The following is a 17,554-nucleotide window of genomic DNA, read 5'->3' as shown; positions in this document are numbered from 1 at the left end:
TTTGGAAACTGTAATGTTATTAGTGTTGTAAGTTAGGAGTGGACTTAATCAACCCAACCAAGGGTGAGTCTGATGAAAACTGCTGTGTCTGCCCGTCTGTGTTCAGCTCTGAGATTTTTTTAGTATCGCACAAAGCTGTGAAGGAATAATCTCCAAGATGACGTTATGTTCTGCCTCTGTTTAGAAGTGAATGGAAGCCACAGCTCACAGCAACTTAATACTATATTGGCAAACGGCCTTTTATTAAGTTTCCTCTTAGCAAAATAATAGACACTGAAAAGCCTTTTTTTCCGCCAACCTTATTCCAAACAACAGTCCCAATGTTCCTTTCAGCTAACCGCTCGTGCTTAATGAAAGTGAGGAAAAGTTAGTTTGGTAAATCCATCAATCACGTAGCTAACGTTGGAAGCAGGAAAAGAGTCAAACCCCCCCCCCCCCCCCCCCCCCCCCCTCGCCGTTGTAAAGCGTGCTGTATGTGTGTTCCTGACATGCAGGTTACCTTCCCACCCCCACTACATACATACAGATACATCTCACTTAGATAGATGATACCAAGCCCTAGCTTGGAGGAGGGGTTAGTGGCATTTTTTTTTCAGGAAAAATAGTGATAAATGCATTCTAGGCAGAAAATGTGACTATTTCTCTGGGAAGGTCAGGCACTATCGAGACATAAATGGGGCACTATATTTAAGAATGCAGCAGAATGCGTTTTGTAACATGCTTTTGCACTAGATTCAGAGCTTCTTACGTTAAAAGGTTAGAGCTTTCTCAAGTTGAATTGCATTAAAGGGCACAAGAAATGTGAGGTCGTAAAAGAGTATCTAGTCAGCGTTTAACAATTTCACATTAAGGCCACAGACTTTAAAAAAGCCTCAAATGTTACATTATTGTTGCTAGAACAACACCTGAGGTTCTGTCCTGATATTAAAAAATAAAATGCAATTTTTTTCTTTTACTTGTCAGTTTAACTTTCTTTTCTTTGTCTTAAGTGTAAGGCTGCATTCACACACACACACACACACACACACACACACACACACACACACACACACACACCACACACACACACAAACACACACACACACACAAGAAGGAAGGGATTCAAGTTTGGGATTCAATACCAAGCCCTGCTATAAGTGTGTGTGTGTGTGTGTGTGTGTGTGTGTGTGTGTGTGTGTGGGTATGTGTGTGTGTGTGGGTATGTGTGTGTGTGTGGGGGGGTGTGGGTGGCAAGAAGTGCTGTGTTCAGGGGGTAACGAGTGTGAGTGTGTGGGCGTAATATGTGTGGCTTGCTGATCAAAACACATCTGCTCTGCTCTGCTCTGCATGTGTTTGTGTGTGTGTGTGTGTGTGTGTGTGTGTTTGTTTGTGTGTGTGAGTGTGTGTCTCTCTCTCTCTCTAGTGCCATTCTTTTTGCATGACTTTGACAGGGTGTTTGGCTGGGTTTGTTATGGTGAATTTAGTCTTTGACAGGTTGAGAAATCTACAAATTACATCCCAGCTAAACAGAAAGAGAGGGGGGAGACTGTAGGAAGGAGAAGAAACATGTAGTGTACCTAAAGGACATAAAAAAGACAGTCAGGCAGGAAAGATGATGAATAAATCGGGAGGAACAGAAAAGAAAGGTGGAGGGAGAGAGAGTGGTGGTGCAGGAGACGGGTCAACAAGAGACCGGAGCTAAAGACAAAAGGGAGCAAGGGAGTGTATGACAGAGGTGGAGAGGTGATTTTCTGCTCCGTCGTTTCTTTTCAGAAAGGATTAGCAGGACACAGGCGATGTGAGACAAGCAGAGTGGGGAATAACAGGTAGATAGGAGCAGGGGGGACAAAGCGGGAGAGAGGGTGGAAATGAGAGGAGGAGGTTGGGGTGGGTGCTCTTTGATGGTGCATTGTCTCGGGGAATTATGTGAGACGGAGTATGTCAGACTCTCTGACTTTGAGGATTCGGAAGTGTGTGCAGCATGGGAGCATGTGTGTTCATGCAGAAGAAGGGCTGGCCTGATTGTAATAATGTGTGTGTTTATGTACGCTTTATAAAGAATATTCTCTTTTTTCAATACCGAATGTAAGTATAGTTTTTAGTGTTTTGAGGTTGAATATTTGATACTTTTACTGTACATTTAAAAGTAAAAGTCTTCAATTTATTACTCCACAAGTCCCTTGATGGAAAATAACATTTAACTTGTTCCGAATTGACAGAACTCTGGCTTGCTTTTTGATAACAATGCATTCTTAACATGATGTATTTTCATAGGGCTTTTTTTGAATTGCATACGTATAACAAAACAAATCAGAAAAGGGTTAATGCCACAATAAGTTGCACTTATGTGGAATTTTCCATGGTGAATGGTGCATACATAATCAAACCTTAAACATTATTATAAAATAAACAATAAATACAGAAACAAATATAGACAAAGAACTGTAGAGTTGTAGAAGAAAAAAGAGGCTGAATGAATGAACCACCCACCGAACCCCCTCCATAACCCTAAATTTGGAGGATATTATAGAATAAAAATAATCAAGACTTAGCTTTATTCAGGACAGGCCATTGAAAGATTGCTCTCTTTTCCAATGACATCCTGATAACAGCGCAAATAAAATGAAACAAAAGCAGTAAATTCTGCGAGGCTAGAATGATCTAATTATAAACTATTAAAACGCAAAACTATTTTACAACATGCTTCCTGGCTACGAACGGCTCCAATTAATGATGTCAGTGTTTTTGTAATTCCGAATGGAGGTTTCAGTAATTTCTGCTATGAAAATATACCTTTCCTTCATTATTTTGATTGTTTTGTTTTTTTAACCTTAAGTCAAGGAATTGCATTTTTTGAACAAGAGCAAAATATGAACAAACACAACTGCTACGTTTCATGAATAACTCATATGGCTTAATCTGGAACCCAGTTTTAATATTCATGATCAATTTCTTTTGCTAAGTGTAAAGAGTGTGCTTTAATGCATTGTTTTTTATGCAAAGGCAGGATCGGATTTTTCTCGGTTTTCCTCCAGTGCCATTTTGTTAAGCAGATGTACATATATCAACCAAGCAATGGCACTAGAGGACAAATTAGCTTGTCTGATTACATAGTCTCACTAGTCCAGAGCTTTGACAGCATCAGTCCAACATTAAATGTTTGCATCCTAGTCCTAATTGTGCGTGGCTGGTGATGTGTATGCATTTGTAACCCATCCCTCTCTCTCTCTCTCTCTCACACTCTCTGTCTGTCGTGTTTCCAGGCCTCCCCAGCCGCGTTGGCCAAGAGTGTTTTGGCAGAAGTCCCTAACCAGGTGGTGGATTACTACAATGCTAAAGGCATCAAACCCAAGTGTATGTCGGACTATGAGTCCACAAGAACCTTCAGTCCCTGACGATGGACTACACGCAAACATACACGCAAATACACAGACACACATATATATTCATACATGAATGTACTGTATAATACATATACACATGTTAAAGCACAAGCACACATACATACACAAACAAACGTGTACGCATAACCTTATTAGATACTATATACAGTAGTCTAGCTCAGAAAATTAGCTATTTCTGGTGAAACAATTTGAACTACTCCATTGGTGACTTTTGCATGTTTGGCCACAATGGCATCGCCTTGGAAATTTATTACTATCTACTGTATATCTAAAAGGTGTTTATAGAAACAAGAGCAGTCTTCTGAACCAGCATGCAGACTCAGACCATAGCCCACCCAAAGAAATGACACTCCTACCTTATTTAGATAACTAGCAAGTACATAAAGTAAAATACCTATGGGTAGAAGCCCCACAATATGTTATTGCATAGCCATAAATTCTTAGAATTAGCATTGCAAATGTTATTTATGGGAATTGTAGTGTCCCTGTTAGTGTACTGCATAAATGCATGAGTAATTCAGCTCTCGCTAATATCCAATCTCCAGTACCAGCTTGCTAGTTATGAAATAAAGTATCTCTGTCATTTGAATGCCATTCCGGGTGGCCTTGGGTGTTTTGGGTTCTTTTCTACAGATTTGTTTGAGATTTTGCTAAATGGAAATAAACAACTGAATAATTGTAATAATTTCTTAATAATAACCTTCTTACATTGTAAAGAGTTTTGGGTGGATAGCAAAGCGTGTGTGGTAGACACTCATCTGTGAGCTGAAAACTGTTTTTTTTCTGTATTCTGCATGTTGATTATAATAAAGACTTTGGTTTTCTCATTTTAGTGTGATCTGATGTTTGTGTTTGTGTCATGCTGTATGTGAAAAATGTTCCAGAGACTTTGATGAATTACACTGGAGCATTTAATGAACACTCAATTGATGAGAATTTGGGATTACACAGTATGGGGTGGTGCTCTCAGACCTACAGTCTCTTACTGAAGATGTAGTTAAACTCATGCTGTAGGTGTTAGGTTTAGCTGAACCTTTAGGTAAACAAAGATATTGCAGGTGCCCAAATATCTCAGCACAGACAAAATGTGTTATGTTTTTACTTCCTCCATGGCCTTGGAAGGGTGAGCAGCACTGTCTTATCAAACAGCTGCTACGTCTCTTGTCTAATGTAAGGTTAAGTCTAGGAAGGAAGTTATGTAAAACAATGTAACGTCCTCCTAATTACTGAATTTAAAAGGCTGTGTTTAGGGATGCAGTGTGACGATATAATCTAGTAATCTAATCTATTAGTCTAATAATAAAGAAAGAGCAGGTGGCCGCCTGTTAATTGATTAATTTTTCTCATCCCTGTGGGCTTCAATTTTTCGGATTGCCAATGAATATGCAGGCTATTTGTATATGCAGACCTCTACTGAGGTTAGATACTGCATCATGCACCTCATGGTCTCTGGCTCTCTCATGGCAGTTTTAAGTATTGTGGCGTGCTGGTTCATGACATCATCCACAACAAATTTCTTACACTCTCTCTGTGTCTCACAGACAGACATTAAAATGCAAGAATACATTATCTCATAAATCTCCATATAGTTAATTAGGGCAAACTAAAGTTGGGCATCCTGAGAGTATACTCCACACGTGCCCCAGTCTCTGACAGTCAGATCAGTATTCAGCACATGAACCTCCTAATATCTGTTTTTTTAGAGACCACCCATATTAGTAGAGTTACACTGAGAGGATCAGTTGTTGTGTAAAGGTTTAGTGAGATCCACCAAAAATGAGCAAAACCACACCTTCTATAGTATTCTCTTCTGGTCCGTTATAAAATGTAACATAATTCTCTAAAACTATATTTTTAATGTTTAATGCAATAAACTGGGACACTGAGGCAACAATAATAACCATTATAATAATTAATAACTACAATAACAACAACAACAACAACAACAACAATGATGATAATAATAATAGCCTACATTCCAACAATTGCTGTTACACAGTATATTGTTATAATTCAGGAGACAGTCAGAAAGGAAGTATTACTTGATATTTGACCAAATAAAATGTGTTTATTCATTTTATAGTGCTCCAAAAAGGAGATATAAACATCTAACTGGATGAACTCCATATGTTGATGAAGATCATGTATAATTAACAGCTCGAAAACTACTAACGTTAAATTGACATCAGGATCAAATTGTTCTGTCAATTTCCAAAGTCAACAATTAACTAACTCAACATTTATTATTGTTTATTTGTATCAAGTCGTCAACAACAATGTGTTTTATGTAAGCATACACGTTAAGTTGCTGTGTGGATATCATATTTAATATTTTAGCAAATTGAGATGTTAGATAAAAAATAAAAAATTGCAGTTGTGCGGAACCTTTTCAATGACACTGTGCAGCGCGGAACTGTTTTTGTCACGTACAAGTAGTAGCAAGGGTGACATTTGGAACAGGACGAAAACGAAGGCATGGTTGTGTATATGCTGTGACACTCTATGTCCCCTTATTTTGTATACGTTGTTTTTTTAAATACATAATTTTTGTGGAAGTGTATATAATAAAGAGCGCAATGGCGGCGTGGAGCTGTCGGTTTCTTCTTCAGCGGGGACCTCGACTCATTTCTCCCCGAGCAGCAGCTGAAAGGTAGCTAATGCTAACTGGCTAACGTTGTGCTAATGTAACCGAAGTTAGCACGTAGAAAACTTAACTCAGTTGCTGTGGTGAAGAGTACAGTTTTTCAGTGCAAATTTAGTTACGTTACTGTCCTTGCTGTTTCACCAGAGACTTCTATTTGTTAATAAATTAGCTAATGTTATTATTTGCACATTTTAAAGCTATCTTACTTGCCCCTGCTTCCTAGTGACGTAGTGAGTTATAATAAAGTAGAATACCATTTAGTTACAAACACTTCATACGGTTTGTGCATTGTCATTGTTTGGCTGAAAGCCTATCCGGGGCCTTTGTGTCACTGTATGGACTTTTCGTTTTTGAGATATAAGATTTTGATTTTAAAAAGATGTATGTTAAAGTAGAGAAGGATGAACCACTCCTCTTCCCCACTCTACAGAAACAAATGAATAATGTGTTGATAGCCAACTGAAAGCAGACGTGGGCAGACCTTAATATGATAAAAGGCCACCAGTGTAATTCAGTCATGTGTACCTTTTATTCCGTCTTTGAGTTGTCATTGGGCAGTGACATTTATGCAATTAAAAGGCACAAATTGTCTGTGTCTTCTAGTGTAAGATCTGAAGCAGTGATGCAAATTTCAGTTTAGGTAGGTTATTCAGTGACATCAAATTAGCCCTTACCTAGAATGATAATAACAAAAATATTTATATATTATATAAGTTAATGGGGTTGAAGAAGGCCCTGATTACTGATTTTCTCCATATTGCCCACCCCTAAAAAAGATAAGCACATATGTATGTCAACTGGTACTCTTGAATTGCTTCGACATAGTGGTGATTATGTGTCTGGCCATTATTAGTCTGTCAAAAGTGGTCTTCCTGGTAAATAACTGCACCTGCTTTCATGAATTTTCTTTTTTTTTTGGCAGCCCTGCCTATGTGGTAGGTTGTATTAGAACAGTAAAGACCACAACGTGGTTTGATGAACACCTCACAGAGGACAACCAGGAGTACATGAGGAAGAGTATGGCAGAGGAATACAGGAGACAAACAGCTGATAAGCTCAACCCGCTCAAAGATGAGCCCTGGCAGCGCCATGAGTGGACAGCGGGTAGGTGTCATGATTAGTGAGGGCTATGTATATCATGAATCTTCTTCCTCTTTGCACTCTAACTGGCTCTCCGTTTGTCCTCCCAGGTAGTCGAAGAGTTGGGCTAGTAGCCGTGAAGTTGGGGATGGCTCCTATCTGGACAAAAATGGGAGAAAGACATGTAGTCACCATGTTACAGGTAACACACACACAACTGTTGCCTTTTCTGTTGTGCCCAAGCTTTGCATCAAAAAAGCCACAGGTCTTCAGGAATGATAATGTGTGTTTTTCATCCATAATTAAGTTAACCAACAGGGCAGAAAATCAGTCAAATAAATTGGATTGTTCTTTAGAGTGTGTGTGTGTGTGTGTGTGTGTGTGTGTGTGTGTGTGTGTGTGAAGGGGGGGGGGGGTTAAGTCTCATCGACTAATCCGTCAGTGATGTAAATGGCAAACTGTGGCTGTGTGTTTTCACTTTACTCTTTATTGATAATGACATTGTAGGTAGCATCACAAACTCCTATAATAATTTCAGTAAAATGTTTGGTCATCACCTTCAGTTAATACCGTATTCAAGGACATAATAAACTTCTACCCCCATCTGCTGATTCACTTTTGTAACATTTAGTGTTTAGTTTCAGGGACGGTCTGTGCTAGATGCAAAGTAGAGCATTTAAATGTGCTCTCTCGGGGTGACAGTACTCCCACCACTTTGGCTTTGTGGTACATGTTCTATCTAAAGGGAAACTTTAAGTAGGTCAGTAAATAAATATAGTTTTATATTTATAATATATTATATATATATTATAGTTTTATAGATAAAAAGCCTTTTTGACTTTTGGGGGGTATATGTCTCTTTTCTATCATCATCTTCTGACATTCTTGCAGTGTAGCATGTATTGATAAATGCTTGTGATGTCATCCTATTGTTGTATGTGGCCAAAAAGCCAAAAAGTAGTAATAGTCTGGTTTTGGGAGTTAGCTGGTTGCACCATATTGAAATGCTTTATCCAGGAACTTTTATCTAAAAGGGCTATTTATTCACAAAAGGAGAAAATAGTATTCAATTAAATTTCCAAAGGGAGACCCTTTATTTTCATTCATTTTAGGTTTTTTGCAACACATAATAATAATAATAATAATAATACTGTGAAACCGTGATAGTTTCTGAAACAAAAAGAAATCTAGTTGTAGTTTAGGTGGAAACAAGTGGCACAGTGAAAATCCCTTTTTCTGGGACTTGGGGTGTTATTTTGTGTCTCTGGTGCTTCCACATGCTTACAAACTTGGGAGAAAAATACCATTCATGCTGTTTTGAGTGAGATACTGGTTTCTAAATGTCCTCTGCCCTCAGTCTAGCGGGGAGCTGTTCAAAATGTGCACGGCTTCCTACGTAATTAGTCGAGATGAGGTGGCTAACCGGAGCATGCTAGCGCTAGCATTCTATCTCATTTTCAATGGCAAAACAGTTCTACAACACACACTAGTTTACCATAATCTAGAAAAGAACTACTTACATGTCCCTGTTCTGCAGGTTTTTGTTTAGAAGAAGTCTCCCGGCTAATCCTGCCTTGTACTGACCAAAGTTGGGAAAGAGTTATCTAGCTGATGTGATCTTACCTAGCTACTGCGCATGTGTGACTCCCAACACAGATAGTATAGAAGCGGGACGTCTCACTCTGTAGCTAAAACAGAGACCTAAACACACAGGGTGAAAACAGGATATGCAGCAATGTGCAGTACAACAAAAATATTGTTTTTTTTAATGAAACCATCTAAACCTATTGTGCAACAACCTCAAAATACAATTATGAACCTGAAAATGAAAAAAATATGGGCACTTTAATCCAATCTCTGTTCTTTTTCCCAGGTGCAGGACTGTCATGTCATAAAGCACCTGTCCAAGGAAGAAAATGATGGACACACCGCCGCCCTTCTGGTAGGAGGGAAAAATGTATCACCATTCCACGTAAGAAATAGCTGTTAATATCATAATACCTGTTTAAGGATTTTTTTCTTAGCTGATAGTGATAATGGATGTGTTGAAATATTAAATTACATTACTTAGAAAATCTTAGTTAATTTTTAACTGGCTATAATCAATCATTTTTATTTTCAGTTGCAGCAGATCTGTTTTCATTTTAAAAGCTCTAAAAACTCACAGTACAGTACACGCTAAGCACCAAATGGCACACAGGCTAAGTTAGAGGCTAGCTGGGGACTATAGTGGAGCATGTAGCTGCTAAAGAACCAGATATATTTCCCTACGTTGTTGATGGAGACCAAACGTTATTGCAGCATTTGCATTTGCTGCAATAACAAAAGACAAAAATATTACCTGGGTTATGTTTTTGAGTTAAGTAATAAACCTGTGGGGATAATCATAAAAAAACTGAATGCCCCTGCTTATTTTGTTATACATTAAGAGGCCCAAGCAACAATAAGAAGGCTCCGGTAAAACATGAGAAACACACTTTATACTGTTTTTGATATATTAGTTAAGTGGGGTGAGAACAGCCGAGCAAATCAATGTGACGTTTGTTGAACAGCAGCCACTATGGCTACAGGTGACAGTTATGGGAAAATGCTAAATGCTGAACTACTGGACTAGCATTTAGTTAAAATGCTAAGCTACTGTATTAGTAAAATAAAATAAGTATTTGAACACCCTGCTATTTTGCAAGTTCTCCCACTTAGAAATTGTAAAGGGGTCTGAAATTGTCATTGTAGGTGCATGTCCACTGTGAGAGATATAATCACATGGCTTTCTCCCGTAACTCCTCTGGATCATCCAAATGGTCATTGGCAAACTTAAGACGGGCCTTGACGTGTGCTGGTTTAAGCAGGGGAACCTTCCGTGCCATGCATGATTTCAAACCATGACGTCTTAGAGTATTACCAACAGTAACCTTGGAAGCGGTGGTCCCAGCTCTTTTCAGGTCATTGACCAGCTCCTCCCGTGTAGTTCTGGGCTGATTTCTCCCCTTTATTAAGATCACTGAGACCCCACGAGGTGAGATCTTGTATGGAGCCCCGGTCCGAGGAAGTTTGACAGTCATGTTTAGCTTCTTCCATTTTCTAATGATTGCTCCAACAGTGGACCTTTTTCCCCAAGCTGCTTGGCAATTTCCCCGTATCCCTTTCGAACCTTGTACAGGTGTACAATTTAGTCTCTAGTGTCTTTGGACAGCTCTTTGGTCTTGGCCATGTTAGTAGTTGGATTCTTACTGATTGTATGGGGTGGACAGGTGTCTTTATGCAGTCAACAACCTCAAACAGGTGCATCTAATTTAGGATAATAAATGGAGTGGAGGTGGACATTTTGAAGGCACATTTTGTCTTTGAGGGTCAGAATTCTAGCTGATAGACAGGTGTTCAAATACTTATTTGCAGCTGTATCATACAAATAAATAGTAACAAATCAGACTTTTTTTTTTAGATTATATCACTCACAGTGGACATGCACCTACAATGACAATTTCAGACCCCTTTACGATTTCTAAGTGGGAGAACTTGCAAAATAGCAGTGTGTTCAAATACTTATTTTCCTCATTGTATTTTTATCTACAGTTTGTTAACCTTAGCCACCATGAACTACTGGTCATACCAGACCAATTAATAAATAAAAACTTGAAATTAGACGACAAATATTCCTTGTAAATATGCTTTTTGGGGGGGGAATATAATAATAAAAAACATTTTTGTATTCATTAACTTGGTAGAAGTATTTATAATCCTCAGCTGTGCCGGCACAAAAATGTAATTTAATTATTGTGTACTTATTGATTTCTGCCTTCCAATCTTGAGAAATTGCTTACATTACCCGACAAAAAAAAACACACAATCACACAACAATTACTTTTCATAACATATTAATTACATAAGCAATAGATAAGGCTGAAACTGATGATTTGTTAAAGTGTTCAATTCATACTGAGTTGTAAAGTTTGAGAATATCCTAATCATACCAGTCACTATGCTCTTAATACCAGCAGTGCAGCCAGTGCCAAATACTCGAGTCACATCACAATGTCTACTTTTGCTCATTTTAGTTCTGGCTACATAACATAGTCATGTGAAACAAATCTAATCAGTGTGACATCTTTATGTACGCATAACTGAATTTTGTCATTTCCCTGAAGCTTTGAGGTCATATCCGTCGTCCCAGTTCTAAGACTTTTCGTGAATACAATTCCAAGGTCAAGAAATTACACTCACCCATTAACCATCAGGGACTGTTTCATTTTAGGTGTCTAAATAAACCGGATCCAAAAGATTTCATCTCTGCCATGTCCCACTAACATTGACAAGCACACTCACATTTGACAAGTGCCTTTCATGCTCCTAATAACCTCCAAGATCCCATCACTGCCTCAGACGGCATACAGTACCTGACCTCAAAAACACAAGCACTGCAACCTGGGCTAACAGACAGGTGCACTGGCTCTTTGGTTTACTCTGTGAACCTATACTTCCTTTAAAAAAAAAAGTTTTAAAGAACATTTATTTTAGAAAGAGAGGAAATGTTCCTCTTAGTATGTATGAGGAGGATCTGTTTTTCCTTTTCAAATGTGACATCCATCTTTTTAAGTTGGGAAAAAAATCAAGTATACAAGGATGAAAAAATCAAAGTGTAATTTATTCATTGAGTCTTGATGATGGGCCGGTGTTGAATGTGAAGTTGTTCCCTCTCACACAGCCACATCACTCTTCAGTCAGAGTTTGTCGGAGTGAGAAGCTTTGGCAGGCTGATTTTCACCCTTCTGTTAAAAGGGAGCGAGAGAGTTTAGAGTGACTGGAGGGGCTGGGATGAGAGCGAGCCCAGTGAAAGCAAATGTCAGACGCTCACTGCCAAGTGTGCGTGCGTCTGCCTGAGTATGTGTGTTTGGCTCCCATTCATAACAAGCCCACGGTTGATTTTAAAATGCCAAAGTCTAACTTCTGTTCGTCCTTCTTTACCAGTATTTTCCTCCCTTCCATCCCTCCATCCTCACATTTATCTCTCTCTCCATCACTCTGACCGACAGAGGTCTGAAGAGGAAATGGAGATGTTCAGGAATGCAGGGGTGCCTCCGAAACAGAAAGTCACCACCTTTAAAGTCTCAGACAATGCTGTCATCAAGCCAGGTACACACCCATGTCACATGTCAAAAACATTTCTTTGGCAGTTTTGTTCAAATTATTAATCTTGTTGTGTGTTGTGTGTTCAGGCACTCCTTTGTATGCAGCACATTTCCGTCCAGGCCAGTATGTGGACGTCACAGCCAAATCGTAAGTTTGGTTCTGGCAGCTTTCTTTACTTGCTGGCGCTTCCTTTTGGCTTCCTTTTTTACTTTTTGCCCTCTTTCAGCTTCAGCATCTCGTTTTGAAGATATATCAGCTTTTTTGACCTTACAAGACAGTCCAAACAACTTTTTTTTGGTCAATATCTTCTGAGGCAACCAGTCAACATACCTGAATATATGAGCATGAATTTTTGTGTGTTTGTGTGCAGCATTGGAAAGGGTTTTCAAGGCGTAATGAAGCGATGGGGGTTTAAAGGTCAGCCAGCCACCCACGGGCAAACCAAAACTCATCGCAGACCCGGAGCTTCTGGACCTGGAGGGGTAAGTCATTCAGACACGCACAGAAACACAGACACACACACACACAAACAGTGTAAGATGCTAACCCATGCCAGACAAGAACAGTTGGCTTCCCATAATAATCCAGGTGTGTGTTTCCGTGTGTGTGTGTGCGTCATCATCATCTGCGTCTAGGATCCAGCCAAAGTTTTTAAAGGGAAAAAGATGCCCGGCATGATGGGCAACATCTACATCACGGCTTATGGACTGAAGGTACACACACTCACAAGAACACAAACACACACAGTGATGATGTTGAACTTGTTTGTCCTTGACTGCAATTTCCGTTCAATACTTATCTGCATCCTCTCTCTTCCAGATATGGAGGGTCAATACCAAATATAATGTGCTGTATGTTAACGGCTCTGTCCCCGGCCACAGGAACTGCATGTTGAAGGTAAAATTGATCATATGATGTGATGTCTGTAGTAGTGACGACTGACCTTGCGTGTGTGCGTGCATGCTTGCCTGCGTGCGCCTTAATGATGTTAGTAATAGCCAAGGCATCCATCTCCATAATCAGCATTTTGTGTTCAACTTGTGTGTTTGTGCAGACACACACACACAGAGCCTATTTGTTTTGCAGACAAGCAGTAATGAATACAAATGTGCATTGCATTTCACCCAGCGCAGCTGTCCCCTAACACACACACACACACACACAAACTTAGATCTACTATATTATATTACCTTAAAGGGCACACATGCAGATTAATGTTAGTTCACAACTGTGTTTATTTGTATTGTTCTGTGCAGCCCTAATGTCCCTATGTAAATGAGGAACAGTTATGTTTTATTGTTAAAGAGTTAATTGATTAACCCAGTGGTTCTCAGACTAGGGGTGTGTAGGCCCACCACAGGGGGTGCAGAACACTAAACAAAAGGATCTTGCCAACCTAAATATGATTTTTGTTTATTTAAATAAAATTGTCTTGTTTTATTAGTAGTTTTATCAATATTGTTAATGATTCAAATGTAAAGTTTTAAACCTTAAGGTTTTACATCTTGGTACGGGGTTTACATATAGAAATAGAATAACAGTAGAACGGAAATTCCAATTCAAATCAACATAGCATGATGGTCAGAGCGGCAGCCATCTTTGTGTACCGTTGCCATGGCAAAGAACTGTGGCCATTGTAGAGGACTAACTCATTCTATTTCTGTGGTCAATGCAGTGCTGAGGCCGATTTTCCAAACAGTAGTTGACTAATGTCTGTTCTCCTCTCATTCTATTTCTATGGATTTTGTTTTAATAAAGTGTGAAAGCAAAGTTGGTTACGTGGCTGAGGAGTTGTCACCTGCTAATCTTCCTCCAACAGCTCACTGTGGCTGCTCCTTCTTGTTCCATTACTCCTTTGGAAAATGTAAAGATCATCGGCCGACAAACAAATGACAGCTAACGTATGCGACAAATAATGAAAATAAATAAAAATAATAATAAAGTAAAACAATTACCCAAATTCTATTTCTTGTGCTTTTAATGTTAAGAAGAATGTTGTTTTTTTTTTGCTTTTTTAGGGGGAAATTATTGAAAAAGCTTGAGAACTGCTAATTAGATTGAAAACTGTTAGAAAACGGTCTGTCTGCAACACAGTTTCCACCCGTCAAGTTGACATTTCCTGGGGAATGCGGGCATTTTTGCTTGAATAACAATGACAATATTTAAAAGCGAGCTACTAGGAACACTTTTTGACACTTAATTGTTGCATTACTAATTAAGAGAGTCCTCATTGCTATAACAAAAAGTCTGTTTGTGTTTGTTGCAGGTAAGAGATACTGTACTGCCAACCAGGAGCTCCACCCTCTGCAGCCCTCCTTTTCCTACCTATTTCACAGAAGAGGAGGGAGACCTTGATGAAGACCTGTATGACGACAACTTGTTCATTCAAACAGACCCATCATTAACACTGACCTGACCACACACGCTTCATGTTTTCATCTAAACCCCCAAACTATGTCTGGATCTTGTAATAAAGAGTAATGCCTTTGAATGTCTTAAGCTCCTAGTTTTTTTTCATTTTGAGATGCAACAACAGTAGTCTGTTTGATCCAAACTGTTATTACGGTCCCTTTACCCTGAAACCATGGTAACTGTAGGAGTGATGTCACTAGAGGATCCCCAAGCAGAGAGATGAGAAACAGACTGTGAAACAAAACGAGAGGAGGCAGATGTGGTGGAGAAATGTGCAATATCTATGCAGGACACAGGATAAGGGAAGAGGAGGAGGGGGGAGCTGGATGCAATGAGTTGCACAAAGCAGTATGAGAGAGTGAGGGCAATACAGACGGGTGAAGGGATGAGTGGGGTAGAAGGTGAGGAAGCAAACACATCGGAGTAGAAACTGAAGGATGGGAGAGGGAGTTAGTGAAGGTGTAGAGGGCAACGAGGAGGCAGGGATGGAGGCCGACAAAGGTTGACATTTGTGCGTAAGAGGATAAATGAGGACATTAATGTTGCAGCAGGAACCGCTGAGTGCGTAACTGTGTTTGTGTTCTGCAGCATTTAAATTAGAACTACTAATAGAATACCCCAAGCTGGTGGGTTGACAGATTCCCCTCCTCAACTTCTTGGCAATAAATAATCAAATGAGAATCATACCTTTCAAAGTGTTGGACTCTTGTTTAGTGCACATGTATCCTCATAGGCCTGCATGGGATTCAGCCCCCCCCCCTCTCTCTCTGTTGGTTTCAGCTCTGTATCTGCAATGTAACAGACAGCAGCAGGAACATAGCTTTTGTTTGGAACGCTGGAAGTGGTAGTGCCGCCTCACAACCCACAACTGCGGTTATACACACTGCATTGATGCCTTTTGAGATGACACACATCGGTAGACACAGCGTAAATATAGTACTTGGTTGTCATTTAGATAAAAAGATGTAAGGTGTTGGGTTATGTTTGTGGCAAACAACGTCCTGCTCCATATAGCATGCCACAGCTTGTAGGTTCATAAGGAAACAGCAGGTTCTTTGAAATGGTAATACAATCATTTGAAAGTCCTGCTTTGTGGAGCCTGCACATCATCAGGCTCTTGTGGGGGTGGACGAGGGGAGGGAGGGAGGGGTGGGGGGTCGCTGCCTGTTAAAGCAGCAGAGCAAAAAGAGAAGAAACTCCAGCCTGGTGTGCTTGTGGCAGAACACCATTAGGTTGGTCAGTTTTCAGTGTTTTGCTCCACCCAATGAATTAATGACCCAATTAATGAAAAAAGTGCCTCATAATTTGGATATATTCAAGTACAGTGTCTATAGCATGAAGTGTATTTAAAATCAGTTGCAAGACTGTAGCCACTGGTTTACCCCTACAAGAGTGCTGTCAAACACTAATGTCTGGATCATAATGCCAAACCATTTTACCTGGCCTTTAAATTTACCTATATTCCAGACTGCATAACTACTGGCTTCCCTACTTCCCCCACCCTTGTTCAGACCGCACACATTGTCAAACACGGCATTCATTTTGACGTCTAATATACACAGTTTGGTGACTGTATGTTACACGGTTGCACACTACCACGGTGACAACAAACGGTGACAGAGACTGTTAGGCTGCTGCAACACCGAGTCCCTGTCTGGTGCTTAGCGCCGCCCATGACAACTGTGATTGGTTTTAAGAAATGCCAATGAACCACAGCACGTTTTTCTCCCATCCCGGAATGCGGTGTGGACTAGCCAGACCTTTCTCCGCAGCACTTTGGAGGAAGGTCTGGCAATGCGAGACTAGCTCTGTGGTAGTACCTACTTCAGTAGGTGTCTCCAGGACCACATTTTGCCCTGGTCACACACACACAAACACACACAAACACACACACACACACACACACACACACAGACACACTCACAAGGTGAAATCAATACCAATGTTGCTGTCGCAGCTGAACACAGCTTTGAAAGAACAAAAATGACCAAACAGCGTTCCTGCCATTTTGATTATCAGCATTCAGAGACATGAAAGAATTTGCTTATAAAGACTTTTGTCTTACCTAGGACTTGATTCTAGACTTGTTTCAACAAATCGACTTGACCCCTTTAACACCTTATTAGAGAAGTTACTTGGAGTGTGTGCGTGCAGGTGGCCATGTGATTTTGACCCCAGCCTGTCATGATAGATCTACTTCTTTACTTCTGCTGGCTCAACACATGAGAGATCTGATTTCCATTAGTAAAGAGGACACACAAACACAAACAACCTTCTATTCTTTTCACACACACACACACACACACAAACACACACATACACACACACACACACACACTTTGTTTTATTGCCTCCTTAGCAAGCAACAATTCTGCTCCCGAGACAGGTCAGCATTTATGTTTCTACTTCCTCTGCAGAGACTACACAAAAAGTGTTGAAGTGACCTGCATTGCAACACACACACACACACACACACACACACACACACAGATCAGAATGTGTGTGTGTGTGTGTGTGTGTGTGTGCAATATGAATTATTGAGTGTGTTATTTGAGGGACAGCTGGCTCTTGAACACATTTACTCCCTCAGTCAGACAGCCAGTCGTAAATCTACTGTATAGTGACTGGGGAGAGTCACTGAATGGGAGAGAAGAGGGTTCTTAATGCAATTTCACACAGACATTAGCAACAGATGGCAATGTTATTATAAAGTGTTTATATAAGCGCTCATAAAATCAATCAAAAATAATGAATGTTTTCACCAGGAAGATAACATTAAGTTATTTTTAACAGACTGAATACTCACACTGCAAAATATACACACACACATATGTGGGCGGCTGTGGCTCAGTGGTAGAGCGGTTGCCTGCCAATCGGAAGGTTGGTGGTTCGATCCCCGCCCCTGCAG

At 39.9% G+C, this 17,554-nt stretch overlaps 2 protein-coding genes and 1 long non-coding RNA gene across 3 annotated transcripts in view; 2 read left to right on the top strand and 1 right to left on the bottom strand.

The window, feature by feature from the left end:
* cpne4b (copine IVb) overlaps positions 1-4,210 on the top strand; it is a 23,934-nt gene extending 19,724 nt beyond the window's left edge. Inside the window, exon 16 of the mRNA XM_034891341.1 lies at positions 3,243-4,210. Coding sequence (XP_034747232.1) covers positions 3,243-3,374 — 132 coding nt within the window. The 3' untranslated portion in view covers positions 3,375-4,210. The remainder of the gene's footprint in view (positions 1-3,242) is intronic.
* A 1,581-nt stretch (positions 4,211-5,791) lies between these two features.
* mrpl3 (mitochondrial ribosomal protein L3) lies at positions 5,792-14,729 on the top strand. The gene is made up of 10 exons (XM_034891361.1): positions 5,792-6,033; positions 6,950-7,131; positions 7,218-7,309; positions 8,981-9,079; positions 12,138-12,237; positions 12,321-12,381; positions 12,605-12,716; positions 12,870-12,947; positions 13,054-13,131; positions 14,501-14,729. The coding sequence occupies exons 1-10, from the start codon at positions 5,960-5,962 to the stop codon at positions 14,648-14,650; spliced, it is 1,026 nt and encodes a 341-aa protein (XP_034747252.1). The 5' UTR covers positions 5,792-5,959; the 3' UTR covers positions 14,651-14,729.
* Positions 11,678-12,671, bottom strand: LOC117956365. Its single transcript, XR_004659236.1, has 2 exons — positions 12,565-12,671; positions 11,678-11,873 (listed from the first exon to the last, which is right to left on the bottom strand). It is a non-coding gene; the product is annotated as an uncharacterized LOC117956365 (long non-coding RNA).
* Positions 14,730-17,554: the final 2,825 nt, after the last annotated feature.

The sequence above is a fragment of the Etheostoma cragini genome, chromosome 14 (genome assembly GCF_013103735.1).
Source record: "Etheostoma cragini isolate CJK2018 chromosome 14, CSU_Ecrag_1.0, whole genome shotgun sequence".
Classification (NCBI taxonomy): Eukaryota; Metazoa; Chordata; class Actinopteri; order Perciformes; family Percidae; genus Etheostoma; species Etheostoma cragini.
This window is presented reverse-complemented; position numbering and strand designations above follow the sequence as displayed.

Coding starts and splice junctions, on each gene's coding strand:
- mrpl3 (XM_034891361.1), top strand. CDS start 5,960: ATGGCGGCGTGGAGCTGTCGGTTTCTTCTTCAGCGGGGACCTCGACTC. Junction 7,132..7,217: donor GCGCCATGAGTGGACAGCGG/GTAGGTGTCATG, acceptor TTGTCCTCCCAG/GTAGTCGAAGAGTTGGGCTA. Junction 12,717..12,869: donor GAGCTTCTGGACCTGGAGGG/GTAAGTCATTCA, acceptor ATCTGCGTCTAG/GATCCAGCCAAAGTTTTTAA.